Here is a 19475-nt window from a genome sequence, read left to right on the forward strand (position 1 = left end):
ATTGAAAGCAGCAGCAGCAAACAAACAAACGATGCACTCATGTTGCATCGAGCAATTCCGCTGAAGGCAAAAACCTCGCTAAAGAGTTAACATTTTAAGGACTAAGGTGTGCCTGACTGAAGTCATAGTATTTCCAATTGCCTCATGCATGGGAAAACTGGACAATGGATAAAGATGAATGAGGAAGAATGGGTGCCTTTGAATTATGGTGCTGGCAATGAATATGGAATATACCAGTATTCACAAAGAATGAACAAATCTTTGTTGGAAAATGTGCTTCCAGAATGCTTCTTAGAATTGAGAATGACAAGACTCTAGCTTACATATGTTGAGCACATTATCAGAAGGGACTAAGGAGCTCTGGTGGACTAAGGTTCCCAGAGAAAAACATCCTGTTTCCAAGATCAGAAGAGATCGGGCGCATTCAAGATGGTATGGCCATAGACCATCATGCTTGATAATGTGGAAAGTCAATGGAAAGAGTAAAACCTTCAAGGGATGGATGGACAGCAGCGGCTGCAGCAGTGGACTCAAATGTAGAAGCGATTGTGAGGGTGTCTTAGTTTCCCAGGGCTGCTATGAGCAGGTACCAACTCAATGGCACTTAACAACAATTCATGTGCCATTGGTTTACATGTATGGCATTATTTTAGGGGTTTAAGTTACTAATTTACATAAAAATTTCTTGATGTTGATGAATTTATGCATTTTCCTGCTATTTATGCAAATTTCTGTTTGTGAATTCAGAATTTTTCTTAGTATATTATTTTACCCCATAGTTAGCTTTATTTATTTAATTGTATTTTTTGTTATTGTTGTTGAGAATATATGTAGCACAACATGTAAGAATTCAACAAGTCAAAGAAACCCTTCTTAAGTAGTGAGTTAGTGACCGGAAAACATTCCTCAAGGTCGACAAACAGACCTTGAACTATTTATGGGCTTTTCTTATTTTGTTGTTATTGGTTTTTTTGTTGTTGTTATTGTGTTCTTTTGTTGCTTTGTTTTGCTCTGTCTTGTTTTTGTGCTATTATTATCTCTGCAGGTCTATCTAGATAAGATAGGTGGGATAAGGGGAGGGGGCATGGAAGAGGGGGAGGTGAGGGAAAGGAAGTGGTGTTAACAAACCCAGGGACAAGGGAAAAACAAGTGATGCAAAATTGGTGGTGAGGAGGGTATAAGAGTTCTAGTAGGGCTTGGTCAATGGCAATGTAACTGAGAGGAATTACTGAAACCCAAATGAAGGCTGAGCATGATAGTGGACTAGAGGAAAGTAAAAGGAAATAGAGGAAAAAACTAGGAGGCAAAGGGCATTTATATAAGTCTAAATAAAGGCATGTACATATGTAAATATATTTATATATGATGATGGGGAGATAGATCTATGTACATATATTTATAGGTTTAGTATTAAGTTAGCAGATGGACATTGGGTCTCCACATATAAATATATGTGCATATATTTATAGGTTTAGTATTAAGTTAGCAGATGGACATTGGGTCAAGTACTCCCTCAATTTAAGAATACTTTGTTCTATTAAACTGGCATTCCATGATGCTCACCTTCCCGATACAGCTGAAGACAAATGTGTGCATAAGCAAATGTGATGAAGAAAGGTGATGGTGCCCAGCTATCAAAAGATATAGCATCTGGGGTCTTAAAGGCTTGAAGCCATGTAGCTGAGAAGCAACAAAGCCCACATGAAAGAAGCACACCAGCCGGTGTGATCACAGGTGTCGATGGCATCAGGTATCAGGCATCAAAGAACAAAGAAATAATATCATTGTGAATCAGGGGGAGTGCAGATTGGGGACCCAAAGCCCATCTGTAGGTAATTGAACATCCCATTGCAGAAGGGTTTCAGGAGGAGAGTAGCCAGTCAGAGTGCAGTGTAGTCAATGATGAAACATACAACCTTCCTCTAGTTCTTTAATGCTTCCTCGGCTCCACTGTCATGATCCCAATTCTACCTTACAAATCTGCCTAGATCAGAGGATGTACACTGGTACAGATAGGAATTGGAAACACAGGGAATCCAGGACAGATGAACCCCTCAGAACCAGTGGTGATAGTGGCAATACCGGGAGGGTGGAGGAAGGTTGGGTAGAAATGGGGAACCAATTACAAGGATCTACATATAACTCCCTCCCTGGGGGACGGACTACAGAAAAGTGGGTAAAGGGAGATGTGGAACAGTGTAAGACATGACAAAATAATAATTATTTATAAATTATCAAGGGTAGGGGAGTGGGCGGGAAGGGAGGGGAAAATGAGGAGCTGATATCAAGGGCTGAAGTAGAAAGAAAATGTTTTGAGAATGATGATAGCAATAAATGTACAAATATGCTTGACACAATGGATGTATGTATAGATTGAAGAGTTGTACGAGCCCCAAATAAAATGATTTTAAAAATTGAATTAAATTGGTTAAATTTGAGAGAAAAAAAGTGAGTTAAAAATTGTATTATTTTCATATATATATTAAATCATTTTATTCAGGGCTCATATGTTTATCGTCGAGTATTTAGGATGGAGGCAAGGCACCCTTAGACTTTGCATTGCTAGACTACAGAATTGTGCCGCCGTCAACCTCACTTGAGCATTTTGGGGGAAAACGTACAGAAAATATACAGAAAAAGTACATTGACAATAGCCCTTACCATTTAGATGCCTTGGGCATTATTCCTGACGGCTCATGTTACAGTCCTCTTGAAATGAGTACATGTCAAATGATGACCCTGATCGTCATGTGAAGGCTCATTTAGCTGGAAAGTCGTTCCAGATTTTCCTCTTCGCGTTTCTCTTTAGATAGGAACGGAAACTTGTGGGCACTTGTTCTGTTCTTGGAGCATGCACTATTTGGTTGAGGGGCAGATTTATTTCTTGTGTTTCTTGTGCGGAATTCCTTTTTCAGGGGAAAACTAACACTGAAGCCCCTTTTGCACCCTCTGCCTCACCACTGCCTCTGATTTCATTTTAAGCTGCTCAGGCCTGCAAGCTGGAGGGCAGATGACCTCAGCCTGGCACACATCGAAGTCTCTCTCCGCCCGGCCCGCTCTTCCTTCCTCCAGGCACAGCCAGGCCACAGATGTGTGCTGATGAGAGCTTCTCTTTGTTCGCAGGGTGTGGGACGCTCTGACAGACAATTACATCCCTTCACTCTCAGAAGACTGGAGAGGCGCAAACATGGAGGCTCTGAACGGCAACAGCTCTGACACTGAGGTACCTCTCAGGAGCCCCCTATTTAATAGGATTGGAAAAAATGTTGTTTTCAGTTAAGGAAACATTCTGTAATTCAAAACTCTTTCCCATTAAGTAATGAAGGTGTTTAAGAACTCAAAAGCATTCCTGGGAAGTTGAGGGGCGGGACTACAAGAGGGGTAAAACTGTGCTGAGGAGCCGCCCCGCAGTATATACAAAGTGATTGGAAAGGTTTCTTGAAAAAAGTTCTGCTACATTTGAACCCATTGTTGCAGCCACTGTTTCAATCCATCTCTTGAGAGTCTACCTCTTTTTCACTGATTCTCTGCTTTACCGAGCATGATTTTTCAAGCACTGGTCAACGAAACAGGTAAACTTCTTTCTAGTAATCTCTGCTTTCATCCATGATCCATCCTGTTGTCAGACTGCAAGGGGTCTGGGAAAGCCCTCTCACTGTAGTTAAAAAGAGACCAGCTTGATTCAAGAAATTCCATGTTTATTCCTGCAAGTGAGTGTAGGAGGAAAACAGTCAGGTTCTGCTCCTGAGCTGTTTCAAAGATCCAGCGACAATCAAACAAGTTATGTACCCCAAACTTTTGGGGCAGGTCATGGTGGTGTAGCCAGGGGTTGGGGAGTTGTGGGAATAGTTAAGTTTTGCAATGATCAGAGGACCTTCAAGCAATGGAACAAAAGGGAACAAAGTGCTCCGAGAGAGCTTACCTAGGATTATCAAACCACCAGTTGATAGCTTCCTTACTCCCGAGGCTGTCACACTAGTACCCCACTAAGGTTTCTGTCTCTGCGCTTATTAAACGGCCTACTTCCCCTTCCTAAATTAGGAGCATACTGAAAATTTAACCATTTTTTCAACATGTATAGACCTTGAATAATCCATGGGTTAAAAAAAAATTATTCTAGGGGAGGATGGGCCTAGGCCCCTTTTAACAAACTAAATCTCAGCAAACGGTTACTTTCCAGGCTAACTCTTCCACTTCCCTATATCAATCTGATATGAGTAATGATATCTCTTGTTCCACATCTTCTTTTGAACACAGTCGGCATGTCTGGCAGCCTTCTGTCAGTGTGCTCCTGCCAGAGCTTTTACATTACTTGGAGCAAGATTTTACTTGCCTGTGGTGGTGGTAATATTGTTGGACAATCTTCTCATTCTGTCTTCTAGGACATATAAAATAAGGTGCTTTCAAATAAGGGGAGTGAGTGGCTACCACAGACTCCTTTTGTGCTCAAATAACGATCCCCAAACCAAACTCAGTCATCCAGTCGATGCTACTCACAGCGACCCCGTGGGCTTCCGAGTCTGTATCGGTCATGAGAGTAAGAAAGGCCAGTCTTTCCACCCACCCCCGAGGAGCTGCTGGTGGTTTCAAACTGCTGACCATGCAGAAACCTGACTGTTCAAATAATCACCCAACACATAACCACTACACCACCAGGGCTCCTCCTGAAATAAAGATAGCCGCTCTCACTCTGCTTAAGAAGGCAGGGTTCCCTGTAAAATCAACAGTTTCGTCACATCACAAATGGTGCTGAGAGTAAACACTGGCAAATTTAGCTGTCTGTCCGTCAGGCTGATAACGGGAGTACAGTCTAGATTTGGACGAGGGGACCACACACAGGGAGAAATTCTTTATGCAACTCATCCACAGGGACATTATATGATGAATGATGTTGAAGAGGAAAGCAGCCTAAGGGCTTCTGGGAAATGACCAGAAACTCAAACCCACTGCCATTGAGCCATTTCTGACTCAGAGGGACCCTATGCGATGGGGTAGAACTGCCCCTGAGAGGAGCTTCTGAGATTGGAGTTCTTTATGGAGTGAAAAGTCTTATCTTTCTCCCGAGGAACGACTGGTGGTTTTGAACTGCTGACTTTGTGGTTAGCAACCCAAGGCATAACCACTATATCACCAGGGCTCCTTCTGAGAAATAAAGCAGATGCTAATTTTTAGTTTATTTGAGGAGAATGTCGTGAACAGTCAGATTGTCCCTCCTAGGCACTCAACTGTTAACTGCAAGATCAGTAGTTCAAACCCACTAACCATTCCTTAGGAGAAGATGGGACTGTCTGTTCCTGTAAAAATGTGTAGTCTCAGAAACCCTATAAAGGATCACTCTGCGTCGGAATCAGTTCAATGGCAGTGGTTGGTATGGAATAGAATGGTTAAACAATTTAATGGCTCTTCCATGCTAAAAGCTTATTTGGGCCCTTGGTGTTCTAGTTTTGCCTGTGAAGGAAATTTGATAATTTCTTATCACGAAGAGCTGTCACAGCTGTGTAGGCTCAGCAAATGAAGGAGATGGAAGATCTAATCTTCCTGTTACCCGGAATTGTAGAAACAGATTCCCCTTAGTGAGTATTGCCCAGTGATGAGACCAGCAGTGGGCCGATTTGTTGAAAAGGTGTCTCTATATTCTCCTTAATTCTTAAAAAGTAACCCATTATGTCAGGTGGATTCCAACTCATTATAGTGATGCCATAGAACACCATAGAACAGTACCACAGGGTTTCCAATGCTGCAGTCTTCACAGAAGTAGACACCCCACATCTTTCTCCTAAGGGGTGGCTGAGAGGCTCCACTTACCCACTGCTTCCTTTGGGTTGGCAGTCGAGCACTTGCACATGGTACCTCCAGGGCTTTTGCTTCGATAACACTCACTGCCAATTAGCCAAGGCTGACCCCTAGTGACCCACTGTGGGTTTCCAAGACTGTCCCCAGAACCTCAATGTTTCAGTAACGGGGGCAGGGAAGATGATATGTCTTTGAGACAATAGGTTTGGTGCCAAGGGCTCTCCTGACTGCTCATTTTCTTCTGCAGTATTTATATGCACGGTGTTTAGTACTAACCGAAAATGCAGAGAAGCTGAGGGCACGAAGGAAATAATCTAGTTGCTGAAGTTAAGTCAGGATCATCATTTTGGGAGATTTTGTTATTTCTTTCCCCACGTTTCCAACTTATGTCATGGAGATATACAATAGCCTTCCGTCCGGAAGAACTAAGTCATCATCACGTGCAGAGCTTTATCTTCAGAGCAAATGAAATGAGCTTGAAAAGGCTTATCTTGAGCTCTTCTCCTTGTAGAATTTCTTCCACCTAAACTTGAAGGAAAAGGGCAAGGTGTCAAAAGTGAGTGAATTAAGTCTATTCTTTTATCCTACTTATTAACTGGATTCTTACTGTTAGAAACTTATAGCAGCCATCTAGGAGTCTTGGTCGTGTATGAGTTGGGGGTTGGGCTGCTGACCAAGCAGCACCATTTCAAAAAGGTTCCACGTTGTAAAGGCGGTATGGAAACAGACTGCCCCGCCTTTCTCCTATGGAGCAGCTGCTTGGTGGTTTCGGTTAGCAGCCCAAAGCTTAGCCCACGGGGCCACCAGGGTTGAATTCTAATATTGGGTTATCTCCAGTTTACAGTTAAATCAACGTGAAGTATGCACATTTTCATAATGATGCAGGTACCATTTCTAGCGGAACCATTTCGTGTCCTATAAGAATATTTTCTCTTGTACAGCTCTTTGTTTAGCTGAGAATTTATCTTGTTGTTTTGTGCGTGTGTTCTCTCATTTGCTTAGTTTCCTATATACAAATAGTTAGTGCAACCGCACATTCTTTGACTAAACTTAAATCTTACAATTAGTTTTTTAAAAATCAAGTATTTTACCCATCTAATTTTTTTGTTTATTGAAGATGCCCAAACTAGGGTCTCCTCTCACCATCCTAATAATCCATCAGTTACAAATTATCTGATTGTATTCTAGGTCTGCGGCACATATGCTCCCTGGGACTTTCCTGGGGGTTCACTTCGCATTTCTCTTCTGTCCTCCAGGTACCCTGGTGGCACAATGGTTAAAGCATGCAACTGCAACCTAAAAGCTGGGGATTCAGGGTGCTTTTTGTGGGCTCAAATAAATGATGAGCACGATGATGTCCAAAATCGAGGAGTCTTTTATTAAGCTGGCCGTCTGCAGAGGGGCCCAGGGAGTTCTTCTAAACGGCAGGATTAAATGCAGTTACAAACGGGTTCATAAAGCCAAAACCACATAGGGACTTTCCTATGAAGCAGACAAGTGGTACAGAAATAAGAGTAGCATGATTGATTATGCATTCAAAGCATGCCATTATTACAAAAGCAAGAATAGCAAAATTAATTTTACCATTCTGAATAGCATCCTGGTTCTGGGGAGGCAGGGAACATTCTGGGAACAACGCCAGTGGGATTTTCTGAGAAGGGAGGACAGGGGGAGCAGGTCACCTAGCAGTCAACACAATGGAGTGACTATGGCTAGTTTGCCTCATCTCCTACTGCTTTAATTTGGGAACCAAATAGTTGATTCATCAGCAACGTCTTTTGGATTTAGGGCTGTATATTGAGTTCTTAACATCATAAGCTTCACAGACCCAATTTTGTTTTGTATAAATTTGATTAGGCCATTTACTATACATCGTTCAACTATAAACCTTAACAGTAACACAATTTAGAGTGATAACTGAGGGGACCAGGAGAATCAATTCTGATACCAATATTCAGTAGACTCGAACCTTTCCTGTGTTGTTCTACACTTTTCTCTAACTAGGGGTAGGATTTCCCACACTTCTCCACTTTTGTTAGTATAAAAGCAGCATTCTTTTCCCAAAGCTATGCACAAGCCCCCTTGTTTTAAGAACAATAAATCAAGAGCGTGTCTGTTCTGTAAAGGCACTTTGGCTAAGGACTCAATTTGCTCTGAGAATTCTGAAATGGAAGCGTCTAGTCTGCTAGTGTTTGCCCTCGGTGTTGAGTGCAGCGCTACCTGTGACTGCAGAACCTGCAATGCCTAGTCCTGTTAAAGGGGGGTTAACATAGGGCCCCTTTGGGTCTGGAGTATTCAGGAGCGGTCGTCAGGGCTAAGCCTAGGTCCCCTCCACATACAAAGCTCTGGAGTGCTTTGAAGTATTATACACACAAGTAGACAAGCGGGTGGTAAGGCCAAGAGAACAAGAAAACCACGTTCCCGTGGGACCCTTAAAATACACTTCTGATCCACTGTAACACATTTTGATAGTTTGGTGACAATATGCAGAAAAACTAGACGGAGACAACTTATACTGAGGTGAAATGAAATGAAACAATGCCTTGGTCCTTAAAAATTGCCCAGGGATAGGTAAACAGATTGGACTTGCATTTAAAAAAAATTTTTTTTTTGGTGTGGGCAAAGGGCTTTATTAATCCCAAATTAAGTTAAGAGATACTTGACTGGTTGTTCCTTCAGTAATAGTCAACAGAAACCTGGAAGGGGAGCCTTTCCACCAACTGCCTCCAGCCTAATATACGCCCATGAAGAACACTATGTGGGGGGATGGGCCAGTCTTAGCATGAAGGATTGGTCCGGATCTTTGGAAACTCGCCATTTTGCATCCGTCGGTGCAGGCTTTAGGTATGAGTGGTGGACCCACGGGGTGACTCCATTAATTTTTGCAGCCATAAGTGTGGTGAGGACAACAGTAAAAGGTCCCTTCCATCTTGGGGTGAGTCTAGTTGCAGTGTGCGACTTGACCAATACCAAGTCTCTGGGCTGGAACTGATGAAAAGACTCGACTGAGTAAGAAGGGAGAGCGTCCTTTACACGCTGGAGCACCTGGCGCTGTGCCACTTAGTGAGCATCGTGGAATGCCAGTTTAATGGAACAAAGTGTTCTTGCATTCAGAGAGTACCTGAGTGGAGGCCCAATGTCCATCTGCTACCTTAATACTAAACCTATAAACATATGCACATAGATCTATTTCCCCATCATCATATATAAATATATTTACATATGTACATGCCTGTATTTAGACTTCTATAAATTCCTTTTGCCTTCTAGTACTTTCCTCTGTTTCCTTTTACTTATCTCTTGTCCCATTATCATGCCCAGACTTCATCTGGGTTTCAGTAATTCCTCTCAGTTACATTGCCCTTGATCAAGCCCTACCAGGCCTCTTATACCCTCCTTCCCACTGATTTTGGATCACTTGTTGTTCCCTTGTCCCTGGGTTTGTTAACATCACTTGCTTTAACCCACCTCCCCTTCTCCCATGTCCCCCCAGAACCGTTCATCTGGTCCCATTGTTTTCTCCTCCAGATTGCTTATCTCACCTATCTTATCTAGATAGAACTGAAGAGATACTAATATGCACAAAAATAAGACAGAGCAAAACAAAGCAACAAAACAAGAACAACAACAAAACCAATGACAAAAAAAGAAAAGCCTGCAAATAGTTCAAGGTCTGTTTGTTGACCTTTAGGAGTGTTTTCCAGTAGTCTGATGGGGCACCAAGCCCTGGCCTCAAAGTCTATTTTTGGTATTCCCTTGGCACTTCCTTGCTCTGTTCCCCTTGCTGTTCTGTTGTACGTCCTTCGTGTTTTGCCTTGGTGTGGTAGGTTCAGATTGGGTGCAATTCCTACACTGTGTCTCCAGTGTTGTCCCCCACATGGTTGTGGGTCAGTGAGGGATGTTGTGTTTTGTAGTAGGGTCAGCCATATGGTCCTCTCTGTGCATTGGCTGCTCTGAGCAGGAATATCATCCTCAAGGCTTGGTGGGCCAGGATGTGCTCCACTCTCTCTTCCTCCTCCTTCATTTGCTCCCATGTGCTCTGATCAGACATGTCCCTCTCACTGAGCTGCTGCTTCAGTGCTGTCCTCTGAAGTGAATTCTTCTGGAGGGAGGGGCGGCTTCAGCTTGTTCAAGTCTTGGACTGAAGGCAACAAGGGGGTGGTCTCCCAAACATAATTTCATAAGGGGTAAAACCTCTTTTATAAAGAGCGCACCTTGCTCTCAATTAAGCAAAGAGAGATAAAGATGGCCAGTCTGTCCCTGTTTTTAATACAAATGTAGACAAAGTTTCCTTTAAGATTCTGTTCATTCTTTCAACCTCTCCAGAACTTTGAGGCTTAGAGGCACAATGTCATTTCCATTTAACCCCCAAAGTTTTTGAAATTTGTCGTGTGTATGTGGCAGTGAAAGCTGAGCCATTGTTGGACCCAATTGACGGAGGCAAGTCATATTTTGGGATTACTTCTAAGAACGCTTTTGTGGCTATCATGGCAGTCTCATGGCTGGTAGGGAAAGCTTCAATCCAGCTTGAAGAAGCATCAACTCACACAGTAAAGATGTGTGCCCTTTAGCTGGAGGTTGAATTTTAGTGAAATCTAACATCCAGCGTTCTCCTGGCATTTGTCCTTTTGATCTGGCCCCTTGCTGGGCACGGGCCGAAGTGCGAGCTTTTACCTGGGCACCCATAGCCACCTAATTATTACAGCTTTAATATCCTAAATGAGGAGCTTGTTGCACTTGCTCTATTATTGACTTACCCAAAACCTTGGGGACCATAGTTCTACCATCTGGGTGGGTCCACCAACCAGTGGCTTCCTCCATGGCTAGGCTATTCTTGGCTGAAACAACTTTTTCTTTGGGGTAGTGAGGTACTTGAGGTAGGGGGGCCAAAGTTAGTTCTTGCTTGGGAGGTTCCAACATGGCCACCCGTCTGGCCTCTTCATTTATTTTCTGATTTCCTCTGGCTTTTTTTGAGTTGCCCTTCTGGTGTCTTGGGTAATGGACAATTGCCCTTTTGGTTGGCAGCCGCACAGCTTTCAGCAAAGCCAATACTTCGGTTTTATTTTTATTTCTTTTCCTCCTGAAGTTTGAAGCCCTCTCTCTCTCAGTAGGTGGACATGGGCGGTGGAGACGGTCACCTGCTTTCCCTCTGCCCATCGGAGTGCCTTGATCAGAGCCACTAACTCAGCCTTTTGGGCTGAGGTGTTGCACAGTAAAGGTGTTGGTTGACCAGATGAGTGAATTCAGAGAAACAATGGCAGCCCCTGTGTACCTGGTACAGCTCTCGATGAAGCTACTTCCATCCGTGAATAGCTCAACCTCGGCGTCGAGATGGGGCATTGTCCATGAGGTCCAGACTTGCCATGTGGACCTCCTTGAGCCCCTCTGTACAACCATGGTCCACTTCCACTTCTGACAAGAGGGTGGCTGGGTTTAAGAGAGAGGCTTTTAGGAACCTTATTCCAGATTGATCCAGTAGAAGGGCCTGATACTGGGTGATTCGTATGTTCGTCATCCACCGGTCAGATGGGCTTGGGAGTAATGCTTCCACCAAGTGGGGGGCCAGTACATCCAGTTCCTCGCCCATAGTTTATCAGCTTCCTTGGCTAAGATGGCCTCAGTGGTTACTGCTCTGATGCGTGGTGGCCACCCAGAATCCACAGGTGGCTAATTTCTTGGACAGGTACGCCACCAACCTGTCCCAAGGCCCCAACACTTGAGTGAGGACTCCTTCAGCCACTCCAGATTGTTCATGCATGAATAGGAGGAAGGATTTGGACACATTTGGTAGAGCAAAAGCTGGGGTTTGCACAAAGGCTTGTTTTAGGTTCATGAAGTCCCTCTGTTCAGTGTCTGTTTACTTTAAGGCCCCATTTCCCTTTGTAGTTTGGTAGAGGGGCTTGGCCAGTTCTGCAGAACCCAAAATCCAGAGTCTGCAATAGCCAACTGTTCCCAGGTATTCTCTTACCTGGCATTTGTGGGTAGACATGGGAATGCATGGATGAGTTCCAACCTTGGGTACTGGCAAGAGATGAGTGTGCCATGGGGACTGACATGCACTGTTAAGAGCCATCTGATATGACGGGTGAGCCTCCCCGGACATAGAGTATTGTTTTACCTGGATTGGTGAGGCATTAGCCTTAAGGTGCATGACTACTGGAAGCTGTGGGCCAGTCCAGGCAGGCAGATTATCCTGTGCTCATACCTTGGGGAAGGTGTGCTTGAGGAATTCCAGGTACTCGTCCATGGTAGCCTGTGGGTGCACCTTGGTCTGCAACAAATACTTCTCTGAAAGGGAGGTTAGTAAGATTACTGATAAACAGGCCTGTTGGTCCTTGAAGGAGGTAGTGGCATGGACCTTTCAAAGCAGGTCGTGGCCCAACAGTGGGAAGGGACAATCAGGCATTGTAATGAAAGAGTGAGTTACAGTGTAGTTCCCAGTTTGACAGTTCTCCCTGTGGTCCAGTGACATCGAGAGGTTTTCCTATGGGTCCCGGGACCACAGAGGAGTCCAAGGACAATGGTCCCAGAGGTGAAGTTAGGATAGAATGAGATTCTCCTGTGTCTACCAAGAAACTAACCAGCTTACCCCCTATTTTAACAGTGACCCAGGGCTCATGGGGGATGATGGGGAACAAGCCCACCTCCCTTCACCATCTAGACTAAGAATTGGTGAGGGCTTTTATTTTTTGCTGAGGGCACTTATTCTGCCAATGCATTGGTTGCCTATTCTGGATCTGAACTCTGTCTTTGGTTCCACAGGCTTTTGAAAGATCCAGTCTGTTTCCTTTAAGGCTGCTAGTACAGCTCGGGTTACAACCTTTCCACTCCCAGCAACTCTCTAGTATTAAAAATCTTTTGAGTAATATCTACTAATGCTGATAAAGTTTTCCCTTCAAACCCTTCGAACTTTTGTAATTTCCTTTTTATGTCTGTGGCAGACTGAGTTATAAAGGCCAAATTGACTGCTCTGAACTTTGCAGGGCCCTCCAGATCTATGGGAGTATAGGTTTGGTAGGTATCTACTTACTTTTATTATTTTTATACTTTTATTATTATCATTTTTATGTTTTGAGTTGCTTTTGTTTTAAATTTTTTCTGCTTTTAAATTTTTAGCCTTTAGATTTTTTTTTTTGTTGGTTCTTTGTCGGCTAAGATGTTTACATGGTCTTTGTTGTAGATTTCTTTTTTTATCTTTGAAAAATATTATTAAATTATTCATTTATCATTCTGTCTGATGGAGGCAACTATCTGTACACTTCCTAGCCATTCATGTACCACAATCAGGTTCACTGAGTCGACAAAGGACCACCACCTACTCCAGAATCACTTGATTGGCAAATATACATGCATTTTTAAAATGAAATAGACAAAACACCAGGATACTTCAGAGACAACACTTACAGCCCATATAAAGAAACAAATGAAGATAGTGCAAACAAATGACCAATATATGGAGCCAAAAACAACCCTGAGGAAGATAAGGCACTGGAGCTACCAGAAAAATAATTCAGAAGAATGATTCTAAGGTACTTAAAATGGATGGACAAAAAAAGGTCAAGATTGAAGGTAAACAAGCGGCCATCTAGCTCATAAGCAACAAAGCCCACATGGAAGAAGCACACCAGCCTGTGTGATCACAAGGTGTCAATTGCATCAGGTTTCAGGCATCAAAGAACAAAGAAATAATATCATTGTGAACATCCCCTTACAGAAGGGTCTCAGGGAGGAGACTAGCCAGTCAGGGTGCAGTGTAGCAACTATGAAACTTGCAACTTTCCTCTAGGTCTTTAATGCTTCCCTCCCACTAACATGATCCCAATTCTACCTTACAAATCTGGCTAGACCAGATGATGTACACCGGTACAGAAAGAAACTGGAAACACAGGAAATCCAGGACAGATAAACCCTTCAGGACCAATAATGAGAGTAGCGATACCAGGAGGGTAAAGGGAAGGTGGGGTAGAAAGGGGGAACCAATCACAAGGATCTACATATAATCCCCTCCCTGGAGGATGGACAACAGAAAAGTGGGTGAAGGGAGACATTAGACAGTGTAAGACAATGCAAAATAATAATTACTTATAAATTATCAAGGGTTTGTGAGGGAGGGGGGCGAGGAGGGAGGGGAAAACGAGGAGCTAATATCAGAGGCTCAAGTAGAAAGTTAATGTTTTGAGAATGATGTTGGCAACAAATGTGCTAAAGTGTCTGACACAATGGATGTATGTATGGATTGTGATGAGTTGTATGAACCCCCAATAAAATGATATAAAAGAGAAAATAAAATCAAGCGAGCTGTAAAATAAACCCCTAAAAACAGGGAGGAAAATTATAGAATAATTAAGGAAAATAGCACTGTGACAAAATAAATGAAAAATAAGAAATAATACAAAGCAGCAAAAGTAAATTGAGAATATTAATACTAACATATAAGAAATATATAATACACTGAAAAAGCAAAGCAGTAGAACTGAAGCAATGGAGGGCAAAATCAGTGGCTTGTAGATAACTTTTTTCAATACCAAATTACAAGAATGATTCATAAAAAGAAAAATAGGTATGAAGAATGTCTAAGAATTACTTGGGACACCAGCAAGAGTAATAACATATGTGTGCTAGGAATTCTAGAACAAGTCCATCAGCAGTGGACAAGAGTTAATAGACTTTTTTTCATGTCTGTTAAAGTCTCCTTGCCTGTCCTCTAGGTCACTGGTGGAGTTCTCTGCCTCCTCCAGTCAGTTGGCTACTGGGTTTTTGTTATCTCATCCCTAAGGTCTTGTATTTCCCTTTGGTGTATGGTCATTATCTCCTGTATCATTTCATCCTTTTTCTGTGTTATTTCCCTCATATTCTGTCTGACTCCAGCAGCATTCTGAAAATTTCTTTCTGTGGCAGATCAATGTCTGCTTCTTCTTTGCACATCGTTAAGTTCAGGACATCTTCCGGCATTGCCTTTTGTTTCTCCTGTTTTTTCGTAGCAGTTGTTGGGGCTGATTGCTGTTTGCATTGCATTATTTTAGAGGATCCCAGTGCCATTTCCCAGAGAGTGAAAGAGCACTGGGCTCTCTGGGAGACTTGTGGGAATTCTTTTGTGAACTGTCTGCAGTTAATTGCAATATGGGACTGGCCTACCATTTTATCCTCCTGTGACTTCACTCTTTCCCTAGTCAACCAGTATTTTGTTATTTGGAGGGAAAATTGGATGGTCCTTTCAGGGGACACTGGTTGGGTGGTTGGGGACTCATGAGGATGGTGCTGCATTGGATGATCCTACAGGAAGCTGTGGTTTTGTGGCCCACAGCAGCTTGGGGTGCCGCAGAGGGCGTGCAGGGTGCCTGCTGCAACAAGAGTGCTGCAGAAGCAGGTGGATGTGCCTGTTTTGGTATAGAGCAATGTGTAAGGTGAGCAGAATTTCCCTGATCAGCTAGATCGCTGTGGAGGTTTGGGCAAAGGTTTCTGCAGCAATGTGGATTCTGGCAAGTGTTGGTGGAGCTGCCGTAGGCTGTGTGAGGCACTATGGCAGGCCTGAGTAAGTTCCCTATTTCACGTGGGACCACAGAGGATGGGCAAGAGCTCTGCAGCTACACAGGTGGGACTTCCCCCAGAAGAAGGGGAGAAAGGTTTCCCTAATCGCATGTTAAGCTCTGCAGTAGGTGTGTGGACAATGGGATTTCCCTTGGAGGAAGGTGGGTAAAATTTCTCCTGGAGGAAGGTGGGTGGGCTATCCCCAGGCTCATGTTATGAAGCAGAGGGTGGCGCTCCTCCAGCTGGGTGGAGGGCAAGCGTAATTGCCTTATGCTAAGGGGAGCGACCTGGAGGTTAACAGTGGCATGTGAGAGAAAAGAGAGAAGAAAGAAAAAACACCCCAAAACAACAAAAATTAAAATAGCCTGCTGAGACTGTCAGGGTGAGGTGGGGAAGAGAGAGAAACAAAAGTAATACTGTAGCTGAGCCCTGAACCCTGACCATGGGGCTGGAGGCATTTAAACCCTGCCATGGGGTGGCAGCAAGCTGTGGCTCTGTTGAGATAAAGCCCTTTGGCCAGTCGACCTCCGCAGCAGTAGGCCAAAAGCCCAAAGCTCCTCAAAACCTAGTGAATCTGTGCTTACTTGTCTTTATGATGCTCCTCCTGTGACCTGGCAGTGTGGAATTTCCCTTTTAGTGACTCTCCTCTGTTTTCTACTGAGTCCCTGTAGTATGTGTTACTCAGTTTCCATCTTTCTGGGAGTCCCTCAATCACCGCTTTAATCAATATTGTACTGGAAGTTTTATTTAGTGGTAGCTATTAAACAACCAAAAGAAACCAAAGGCATCCAAATGGAAAAGAATGAAAACCTTCCCTGTTCATAGGTGTTATGGATCTATATGTGGGAAACCCCCAACAATTGACAAGGAAATTGGTGGAATTAATGGAAACATTTGGCAACATGAGGAGATATAAGATCAACCGTTGGATTTCTGTATGCTAAAGGCGAAAACTGAAAAGGAAACAAGAAAACAATACCATTCATAATAACTACCCCATAAGATGCAATGCATAGGAGTAAGCCTTAGCAGAGAAAAAGAAAACTTTCACAAAGAAACTTAGAAAACACTGCCACAAAAAATCCGGAGACCTACACAAATGGAAGAATGTGCCATATTCATGGGTAAGATGCTGAACATTGTGAAAATGTCAACATTACTCAAAGTCATACTCAAAGTACAAGTCAATCCTGAACTAAATCCTATCGTCATTCTTCAATGAGATGGAAAAATTAATCACTGGCTTTAAATAGAAAGGAAAGAGACCCAGGATAAACAAAGCACTGCTGAAGGAGAAGAACAAAGAAGGTGCCTATCATTTCCCTGTTTCAAAGCACACTGAGCAGCTACAATAGTCAAAACAACTTGGTACTCAACCAATGATAGGCCCGTGGACCAATTAAACAGGATAGAAAACCCAGAAAATTCATCTAGTCCCCCATAGAAAACTAATTTTTGAAAATCATCAAAACAAATGAGATGAGGAAGAGATGTCTTTTCAACAATCTGTGCTGGCGAAATTGGATTTCAACTTGTAGAAGAATAAAACAGGACCCATACTTTATGCCATATATAAAAATGAACTCAAGTTGTGCTGAAAACTTGAATATAACTTCTAGAACTATAAAGCTTATCAATGGAAAGTGGGAACAACTATAAGCACTAATACAGGGTATAAATACACTGTTGACCATAATTAAAAACATGCACATAGCAAAAGGCAGAATAGATGAATGAGATTTCCTAAAAAGAAGAAACTTATGCACATTAGAAGGTTGCATCAAAAGATTAAAAAGAAAGCCACATATTGGGGAAAATTTGACAATGAAATATTAGACTAATTTCTTCAATCTATAGTAAATTTCAAACCTCAAGAAGAAAAAGATCTATAACCACCCCCCCACCACCCAAATGGACAGAAGACATTAATAGATGGTTTTTCAAAGAAAGTATTCAGGCAGTCAACAAACATGAAGAAATGCTAACAATCACTAGATGTCCAAGAGATGCAAATCAAAACAATCAATAGTTTATTCCTAAGTAATAGCCCATTTAATGGATATACCATGATTTGCTTATTTGTTCACCTATTAATGTACATTTGAATTGGTTCTATTTTTGAATTTTACAAAGAAAATTGCTATGAACATTCTTTTATAAATTTTTGTGTGGATCTTTGCTTCTGTTATTATTCAGTAAAATCGTAGAATGATTGGGTCATATGGTAAATATATAATAGTATCTCATTGCAGTTTCAGTGTGCATATCTTGATATTTGCAACCACTATGTCTTCGTGGTGAAGATCTTGTTTAAATATTTTACCCATGATTTAATAAATTTTTATTTTTAAATTATGAACTTACATGATTTCTTTATGAATTCTAGATATAAATCCTTTTTTGATATATAGTTTGAAAATGTTTTATCCTATTCTGTGCCTTGCCTTTTAATCTTTTTAATAATTACCTTTATTGTTTGTTTCCTTTATTAAAAAATGTTTAAAACTTTTATTATGAATTGGATGAAATTTTACACAACAAATTAGTTTTCCATTCAACGACACCTATACATTTTTTGTTATTGATCACAATTCTCATAATGTAGTGTCATTTATCTTATATTCTTCCTGCTTCTGGTTTCAATTCCTTTTTGTTTCTTAACCCTTCCTGTCTTCTGAACTTTGTCCATTGACATGAACCCCTTTTGATCTCAAATGGTTCCTTGTTCTAAGGAGTGTGTACCTTCCTACTTTTGTTTACTTTATTGACTTGTCTATTGTTTGGCTGAAAATTGAGGTACGAGGTGAGTTCAGTAGAATTTAGTACATTGTCTTTGTGGACTGTTAAATTAATTGCCTTGGTGATCCCTCCCCCACCAACTCTGACCCTGAGTACCAAGGCCCAACAACTCATTCTCTAAAACCATTTTGTTATGGTTAACTGAATAGGATTCAGTGGAGCTTCCAGACTAAGAACGGACTATGAAGAAGGAGTCAGCTGTCCACTTTGGAGGAAGTAGCTCCTGAAAATTCTATGTATAGCTAGGAAACACTATCAGATCCTGAAAACCTACTGAATGGAAGCAGAGCATTGGCAGAGATAGAGCAGGCGGATGGGCCCCTCCCGTTGGAAGGCACTGAAAATGTGACTGACGGGCTGCCTTCTTATAGTGGAGTCGTCATGGTAAAATGAATGGAGTAAAATCTGTGGGAGTGGCCTTTTGGGTTCTTCATCTGTTGATGGAGCCCAGTCCAAGGTCACAAGGAACAGCTGCAAACATCTACAAATAATCAGAACTTGCAATGTATGAAGTACAAATCTAGGAAAATCTGGAGTGATCAAAAATGAAATAAAATGCATAAAAATCAACATTCTAGGCATTAGTGAGCGGAAATGGACTGGTACTGGCCATTTTGAATTAGAAAATCATATGATTTACTATTCTGGAAATATCACAATCAAAAGGAATGGCATGTCTTTCATTGTCAGAAAGGACATTCCAAGATCTATTTGAAGTGCAGTGCTGTCTGTGATAGGATTATATCAGTCCACATTCAGGGAAATCCAATCAATACAACTATTATTCAGATTTATGCACCTATCACAAAATCTAGTGATGAACAAATTTAAGAATTCTGCCAATGACTTCACTCAGAAATTGATCAAACATGCAATCAAGATGTATTGATAGCTTGCAGAACTTGCTAATGAGAAATTTGTATTGGATCAAGGAGCAGTTGTGCAAACAGAACAAAGGAATACTGCATGGTTTAATATCAGGAAAGGTTTGTGGCATCAGGATTGGAGGAAGGTTTATTAACAACCTGTAATATGCAGGTGACACAACTTTGCTTGCTGAGATTGAGGAGGATTTGAAGCAGTTGCTGATGAAGATAGAGGATAGCAGTCTTCAACATAGATTACAAATCAATGTAAAGAAATCCAAAATCCTTACAACTGGACCAATAGTACCAATCCTGGTACACGGAGAAAAGATTGAATTTGTCCAGGATTTTGTCTTGCTTGCCTCCACAATCAATGCTCATGGAATCAGTAGTTAAGAGATCAAAAGTTATATTGCTTTTGTTAAATCTGCCGCACAAGATCTCTTTAGAGTATTGAATAGCAAGGATGTTAAAACTTTGAGGACTAAG

The 19475-nt window shown here is 42.0% G+C and overlaps 1 protein-coding gene across 3 annotated transcripts in view; it reads left to right on the plus strand.

Moving 5' to 3' along the window:
• FEZ1 (fasciculation and elongation protein zeta 1) overlaps positions 1–19475 on the plus strand; it is an 80791-nt gene that overhangs the window by 22319 nt on the left and 38997 nt on the right. For all 3 annotated transcript variants that reach the window (XM_075564124.1, XM_075564123.1, XM_075564125.1), the window contains exon 3: positions 3124–3223. In XM_075564124.1, coding sequence (XP_075420239.1) covers positions 3124–3223 — 100 coding nt within the window. The remainder of the gene's footprint in view (positions 1–3123; positions 3224–19475) is intronic.

The sequence above is a fragment of the Tenrec ecaudatus genome, chromosome 12, assembly GCF_050624435.1.
Source record: "Tenrec ecaudatus isolate mTenEca1 chromosome 12, mTenEca1.hap1, whole genome shotgun sequence".
Taxonomy (NCBI): Eukaryota; Metazoa; Chordata; class Mammalia; order Afrosoricida; family Tenrecidae; genus Tenrec; species Tenrec ecaudatus.